The sequence below is a fragment of the Lolium perenne genome, chromosome 2 (genome assembly GCF_019359855.2).
Source record: "Lolium perenne isolate Kyuss_39 chromosome 2, Kyuss_2.0, whole genome shotgun sequence".
In the NCBI taxonomy this organism is placed as follows: domain Eukaryota; kingdom Viridiplantae; phylum Streptophyta; class Magnoliopsida; order Poales; family Poaceae; genus Lolium; species Lolium perenne.
Genome location: NC_067245.2, coordinates 31,183,119 through 31,190,596, shown reverse-complemented (window position 1 = coordinate 31,190,596; position 7,478 = coordinate 31,183,119). Strand labels below are relative to the sequence as shown.

The following is a 7,478-nucleotide window of genomic DNA, read 5'->3' as shown; positions in this document are numbered from 1 at the left end:
GGGGATCCTCGGCGGCGGGGCGGCGCCAGAAGTGGGCAGCGTGTCGCCCTTGCGACGTGCGGCTCACAAAACGTGTCATCCTTCCCTGCTGTAATAGAGGATATATCCTGAAGACAAAATTAAGTAGCAGGGACTCACACATGTATTGTGTTTGGCAAAACAAACATACCTCTTATTAACATTCGCCGATAGCAATTAGAGAGGAGTAAAACCAAGTGCAATTAGAGTACTCCCTCCTATTAACATCGTCTGCAGGTTGTCTAGTTTTGCCTGCTAGAATGTGTCCTCGGCATTACGAGTTACCGATGAATGTGTGGCTATTTTTCTGTCGGCAGATGAACATGTCTGGAGTTTTGGTCGGATCCCTCTGGAACTGCATATCGAATCGACAGTTTAGTTGTGTATACACACATGTTAATAACTCATTCCAACCCCTCGCCTCGAATCCTTCTCCGCTCTTTCTCCACTCTAGTTGTCCGTCCAGCGGCTAGGGTTTTTGCGAGTTGTGTATCATGTTCGTGGCAAGGATTCTTGTTGAGACCACATCGTCAAACTCCCATTCCCACAACAGCATCGAGCTAACATTCCTAATATTCCCACGTTGTAGGCGGCTCAAGGCGCAATTTCATTTGGAAGATGTTGCACACCTTCAGGGCCTGAGAGGTCGTTCTTCGCCGTGGCCATACGAGGGTCGAGATGAAGGTAATTTCTTTTTCAAGAACACGCACGAGAATTGCGTGTCTTTCATGTTAAGATAGAAAGAGGCTTTAAGTACAAGAAACTCCACCGGAACTCAGATCACAGGCGATCGAGCTCCCAACACCTCCACTGAGACTCACGCGCTACTCCTCGCCAGTGCCCACATCTCCACACAGTTTTGCTCTTTTCCATTGAGCAAACTCTACTCTAAGTTAATTTCTGAGAAAATGTTATTCAACTTTTCTCGTACTACGTGACAATATGGAGATGGAATTTTTGTTCGGAATAACTTTTCACATTTTTCCTCTGCGGTTACTTCTTATGGATGACCTAATCCGAGCTATGATTGAGATTGATCGTAAGATATACTTGTGTTCAACTGTAGATCCGCAATAAGCTGTAGATGGTCCAGTTCAACACAAAACGCTAGGCTTGCAGACCGCCAATTTGCAGGAACATGTGGTCGATTTTAAAAATATATGGTTAGGCTTTGTGTTTTGTCATGTCTGTCTTTCTTATCTTAATGAAATCAGTCTCAACTATACAATGAAATTTCTGTGACATTGTATCATTTTGAAACCCATTATAATTCCAGCTATCTATCATGTGGTTCGCATTATTTTGTCCAAAGTAATCTGATAAAAGATAGAGTGAAATGCTGAAAAAATATGAGAAATTATATGGTGTTGTACAATCAAAGCCAAAAGAAAACCGTAAAACTTATTTACTTGCGGACAAATCTCAACGTAGCCTTAAGCAGCATCTAACTCCTGACGGGGCGCCTAGGGTGGCATTCAGAAATATATAAACCCGTAAATATGTCAACAACTTTAGCACTTTCGTTTATCACCTCTCTAGGTAGCGAAGGTTTCCCAACAAAAAAGACAAGGTCAGATTGACCTCAGGATATGCATTAAAAATGTATATGTTCGCGCTTTTTGTTATATTGGAAAGCTAGGTGCTGAAACAGAAGGTGTTGAAGTTTATCAATTATTAGTGAGCCGCAACTTTTGTGACAAGAATTTTACTAGAGTCAGCGACCAGAATCTTTCACCAATCGCTTGTGCAAACTGATTTGCACGGCATCACAGGCATGGTGTATGTCAAGAATAAACTACAGTTTTCTCTTGGAAGGAACAAAGTAATGCAGTAAAACCTAGAAAAGAGTGCAAACAAAAGCAGAAGTACAGAAGGGCACAATTTCCCCCATTTATAACAATACAGATATTGAACAGGATGGTCTCCATACTGATGACAAGAGAGATGATTTGTTCCAACTGGAAGCTCCATAGCCACGCCTTATGCAGCTTGCCTTAATTTATGTGTCTTCATCTTCAGTCGGTCCATGAACTGAGAATTAGCCTTAAGCCTCCCTTTAACATAAGCATTTCTAGCATCATCGGCCAACACGTCCGCTTTCATGGCATCTTCCACAAGAGCATACAGTGTCCTCAAGCAATCCTTTCTGTTCTCCTCCCGGTGATCAAATCTGCAGAAGTAATTGAACTGTTATCTACAAGTAGCAACAAGTGATGTTGTAAGAGTACTATCCAACCTTCTACCTTTTCGATGAAATAAAACACACTGGCTTTTTGCGTATTCTTGAAAAGAAAAGAAAAGAAAAGAAATGAAATGAAATGAAATGAAAAGGAGTACCATCCTGAAGTCTGCACGAATGATAAGCCGAAGAACCTTCATCTTAATAGGGTTTTTCACCATAACACATTTAAACTAAAATTTAATACTCCCTCCGATATCCATAATAACTGTCATGGTTTTAATTCAAATTTAAACTAAAAACCAAGACACTTATTATGGATCAGAGGGAGTAGCATTCTTAACTGTTTTCTGTATCAAAACATCAGCTTATATTCGCCAAAGCAGAAATTTTAAGCATACCTAATAAGCACCTTCGAAACTGAGCGGACACCTATCAGCAAACCTCACTGCTAAGTGCAGAGGCAGCAGCAACATAGAGATCGAACCAAATTGACTTACATGTCGAGAATGTTGAACATGGCAACCAGAAAATATAGGATTCCAGAACAGATATTATTTTCGCTTAACAAGTAAAGGAATGTGTACTTGGTTAACCATGTTTTTTTTGCATCTGATAATTATTAACAGTTGCAACCTTCATCTAACGAATGTTTCATTTTACAACCAGGATGAATCTGTGTGAAATTTCAAGCATCGACTATAGTCAATGTTATATTAAGGCACAGATGCATTTAGAGTAAGTACAGTTCTGCAGACAGTATAAACATTGGAAGCAGGATCATTGGGCATACCTTTCACTGGTTATTGTAAGCTCATCTTTTCCTGAGTTATACCTCTTTCCAACAACCTCACGTAGTCGACGGAAAGCATGCCGGGAAAGTCCCAGTTCCTTGACAGTTACACTGAGTTTAACTTTCCTATTTTTGGGATGCCATGCATCACCACCAGGAGCAAAGACAATAGTTGACTCCCACCTTAGAACAGGTCCCGCACCAGGTGGATCATTCAGCTCAACACTCTTCTTATCTTGTTCGGAAAGTTCATCAACAGTTGGTGGCTCTGCTTCCATTAGTTCTGTGCACTCTGAGACCATCTTATCCTCAAATTCTTTGAATAGCTCATAAGCCTGCTCAGGTTCAAGCTCCCCCCTCTCGCACATGTCCCCCAACTCATTAAATTTGGCATCCACCTTTTGCTTTATCTCATCTTGATGTAAATATAGCATATAGAAAAGGAGTCAAAAACATATCAACCACAGAAAACAAAATTATAGAGAATATCAGAAGGGCACAGACAGAGTATATACAGATATGAAAGTATGCTAAGGTATGCACACAAAATCTGATTTGGAGGATCTTCATATCTAGAGCTAGGTACTAACCTGCAGAAGTGAATAGCTAGGGTGTTTGCAACTACGCACCCGATTGAAAGCAAACCAGATATAGCATGTTAAAGGGGCCACATATCAGATAAAGATGTGCATTCGGTTGACAGGATATGATGATTGCCAGTATGCTAATATGAATGAATACCAACTCTATCTTTATAAAATAAGTCCTCGGTACCAAAATTATCTACAAATGCACAGAACAACCCTCGGCCCCCTGTTTCGTAGAAACAGTCCATCTGAAGACAAGCATACTGGGCATACACCTACTTTACGTGCCCAGAGACGCATAAAAAACTAATCTAGATATCGTGGAACTAGTGTGACAAATAACTCTTATTTAGATATCGTGGAACTAGTGTGACAAATAACTCTTATTTCTCATTATTTTGTTGAAAATATAAACTGCTTCATCTATGCTTTAGCCCGAAGTCCGTCAAAGGAAACTAGTACATTCTCCAAAAATTTGGATTTCTGCGCGTCAAGAACCCCACACCATCTCAACGAATCTGTGAGGTACCCCTCCTAACTTCCATATCCATATGCATCCTTCCCCATTGATTCCCTTGCAAAATGATGGCAAGATTGCGGCCTGTGTGAGCCTGCGAGGAACCCTGCCTAACCCTTGGACGAAAACTGCAGACAACCCGTTCGACGAAATGCGCAGGACAAACACCAGGCACCTGTGTTCGCACCGCCGTGCCGACAAGACGTCCCGTTCCGTCGGCGAGGCCCCGGACCGCCTCAGCGCCCTCCCGGACGCGCTCCTGCACCACATCATGTCCTTCCTCAAGGCGTGGGAGGCGGTGCCAACCTGCCTCCTCGCGCGGCGGTGGCGCCACCTCTGGGCGTCCGCGCCCTGCGTCGATATCCGCACGAGCTCCTCCAGCCGTGACGGCACGCCAAGCGAGCTCCGCGACTTCGTGAACTGCCTCCTCCTCTTCCGTGACGTGTCGGCGCCCGTGGTCACCCTCCGCCTGCGCACGACCGACGAGGACGAGGAGGAAGCCTTCGACGACGACGATGCCGACGCGTGGATCATGGCCGCTCTAAAGCGCAGGGCGCAGGTTATACACGTCGTCGGGCATCGGAAGTTTCCCGCGCCGTTGGACAGCATCTCCTTCGTCTCCTGCCACCTCAAGGTCTTGAAGCTGGCCTATGCGAGGCTCGATCGCGGGATCCTTCGGCAGCTTTCCTCTAGCTGCGCATCTTTGGAGGAGCTGGATCTCAAGGACTGCGTGGTGGCGGGCACTCGGATCGAGTCTGCCTCTTTGAAGACTCTGATCATGCTGAAGTGCACCATCAATCTGGACTTCTCCGTGGCTGCTCCGAACCTCGTGCTTCTGCACCTCGTCACACCTTATGGCCGAGTTCCGTCGTTTGAGAACCTCAAATCACTGGTCACTGCCACTATCATACTTGACGACTGCTTCTTGAGTGCTGATTTTGAACGCGGCAGCGATGATGATGATGATGATGATGACGGTGAGTTTGGTGAAACCACTGATGATGATAGTGATAAGATCGACAATTACAAGATTGGATATGGACATGGGTTGCCTCCAAAAGGATATGAGCTTCATGGTTACAAGGATAAGTATGGTTATGGCAGTGATATCGACCGCGATGAGAATACCTACAAAAAATATAGTGATATTGCAAGTGGCTACCTTAGCGATGGCCAGAATTTCAGCAAAGAGGGTAACTATCATGACTATGGAGGGAATGATGGATGCAATTATAGTACAGTTTTAGGTGGCTGTAATATTCTCGACAGCCTTTCGAGTGCTACCAGTTTGGAGTTGTTGGCTGATGCTGGAGAGGTATGTATAGGCTATCACCTGCTTTGTTGATATCCCTCTTTCAGCATGTATATGTATCCTGCTTCCTATGTAGCCAAAGTTATTTACACAGAACAATTGTTCTCATCAAAAACAATTTGTTCTCTGCACTAGAACACAGAGTGTCCATTAACTATACTTCTGATTTGCAATACTACCTATGTGCAGCTGACTTTAAAAGGAGTCTGCTTCATGAAAATACCTCTAGCTTAGATATGGAAATGTGTAGCTTTCATCAATTACTTTTAAGTTTTGAGGCGACCGCAGTCATCATTTCAAGTCATTACAGTTACTGTAGCTATTGGCTAATTTTGGTTTTTTTTCTCCGTATTAAATAATTCTCTTGCATCTGTATGCCAAATATGAAGTTAATGCAGATTATCATTGTTCTTTGCTGAATACTCTCTATGTATGCATTATGAAGGTGGTTCTGAGTAGAGAACTGAAAAGGTGTCCAACCTTTATCAACCTGAAGACCTTGTCCCTCGGTGAATGGTGTATGGCTACTGATTTTGATGCATTAATTTTCTTGCTGCAGCATTCACCTAATATAGAGAGACTTTTTCTCCACCTGAAATTGGTATGTGTAGTTACATATTTGTCGTATGCTACCTGATTATTGCGACACTTTGTATAAGTCTTGTGTACTCTAACCTGATTATATATATATGACTTGTAACAATTTTATTGTTCTGTAAAAAGGACTTCAATACCAGAGAGCCATCAAAAACAGGCATCGAACTGGTGGAGAGATCATTTACTTGCAATCATGTTAGAATTGTGAAGATCAAATGCTCGAAGGATGATGTCAGAGTCCATATGTTGGCACATTTGTTCATGGCAAATGGTATATCCCTTGACAATATATATGTCCGCCGCAGTGGGAGTGCTTGTGAGTCACACATTCTCTTCATCTGTGGTTTCATATTTATTTGTGTTATCATCATTACATACATTATCCGTTATCAGGTTACCACGTTTGTGAAAAGATAAATATGGTAAAATGGACATCTTGTCAGACTATTCTATTAAGTGATGAAAAAGCTACTCCGTTCACTCAGCCATTATCTTATTTTGTGCCAGATCTTCGTGACCAGCAGTCCATGAGAGATCTTGCCAAGAACGAACTGGACTTCTGGGGGGAGTAACTGCCAAGCATCTGATAGGCAAGAAATTAACCATGATTTTTGTCTGATGCTGAGGTGTGCTTTCAAAGCCGTGACATATATTTTGGTATTCTTGGTGGAGAAGTTAGAATGCAAGATTAAGTGTGGAATTACGTATGGCGGTCCACTTGTCAGAATGCTCTTATGTAGCGCGAGTTGAGACTTAGTAGTAGTTTGCCTGTTGATGTAGTCTGCAGCGGATCCTTCTCGTTGATGTTTTCTGTGGGAAAATTATTTGCTTGTGTGGAGACATTGTTGCCTTTTTGTTTTCACAGGGATGACACTTTTGGCTTTCTTTTTGGAACGGAACCACCTTCTTAGCTTGAATGTTCCAATGTGCTGTTGCTGCGATGCGGTATGCTATGCTTCGGTTCAGTATTTAGTGGGCATGACCAAACCCATGGACGAGCGGAACTTGGAAGAGTGCGCCCTGACATCTTTTTCGATAATGGAGCTTTATATTACTTAATAGTTCAATATTACATGTGGCTTCGCATAACTGAGATGCATGCAGCTGTACCAAACCAGATGACAAAGCGAAAAAAGTTCTCGGTGAGTATATAAACGCTCTGGCATCATCTATCAGGTGGATAGGGTGGCGTCTACCCTGTGTCAGTTACAAAGAAGGCGTACGTCCTTGCTCGCCTACATTTCCCATTGAGCAGGTTTAGTGATGGCATGGTGGTTCTTTGGGACGCGTGGAAGACTGATCAATAAAAATACAAAATAGAGACAGGAAATAATGGGAGAAGGAAAACTAAAATTAAAAGTTATGTTCTGCAAATTTATTTAATCTAAAGAAAAAAATTAGGTAAATAGCTTAGACTATACAAAAGTTTAGAAACAGTGTGTACTAACAAGATTGACAAAGTTTGTGTAGATCGA

The 7,478-nt window shown here is 42.6% G+C and overlaps 2 protein-coding genes across 3 annotated transcripts; one reads left to right on the top strand and one right to left on the bottom strand.

Moving 5' to 3' along the window:
• Nucleotides 1-1,800: 1,800 nt before the first annotated feature.
• LOC127331708 (uncharacterized) lies at nt 1,801-3,439 on the bottom strand. The gene is made up of 2 exons (XM_051357888.2): nt 2,991-3,439; nt 1,801-2,188 (listed from the first exon to the last, which is right to left on the bottom strand). Exons 1-2 carry the CDS (start codon nt 3,422-3,424, stop codon nt 1,999-2,001), a joined length of 624 nt encoding a protein of 207 aa, XP_051213848.1. The 5' UTR covers nt 3,425-3,439; the 3' UTR covers nt 1,801-1,998.
• A 536-nt stretch (nt 3,440-3,975) lies between these two features.
• LOC139835975 (uncharacterized) lies at nt 3,976-6,841 on the top strand. Of its 2 annotated transcripts, XM_071825939.1 has the most exons (5): nt 3,976-4,102; nt 4,229-5,409; nt 5,852-6,007; nt 6,130-6,319; nt 6,511-6,841. In XM_071825939.1, exons 2-5 carry the CDS (start codon nt 4,246-4,248, stop codon nt 6,573-6,575), a joined length of 1,575 nt encoding a protein of 524 aa, XP_071682040.1. In that variant the 5' UTR covers nt 3,976-4,102; nt 4,229-4,245; the 3' UTR covers nt 6,576-6,841. The 2 variants fall into 2 exon arrangements, with proteins under 2 accessions (XP_071682040.1, XP_071682039.1); XM_071825938.1 differs by having other exon boundaries at nt 4,021-5,409.
• Nucleotides 6,842-7,478: the final 637 nt, after the last annotated feature.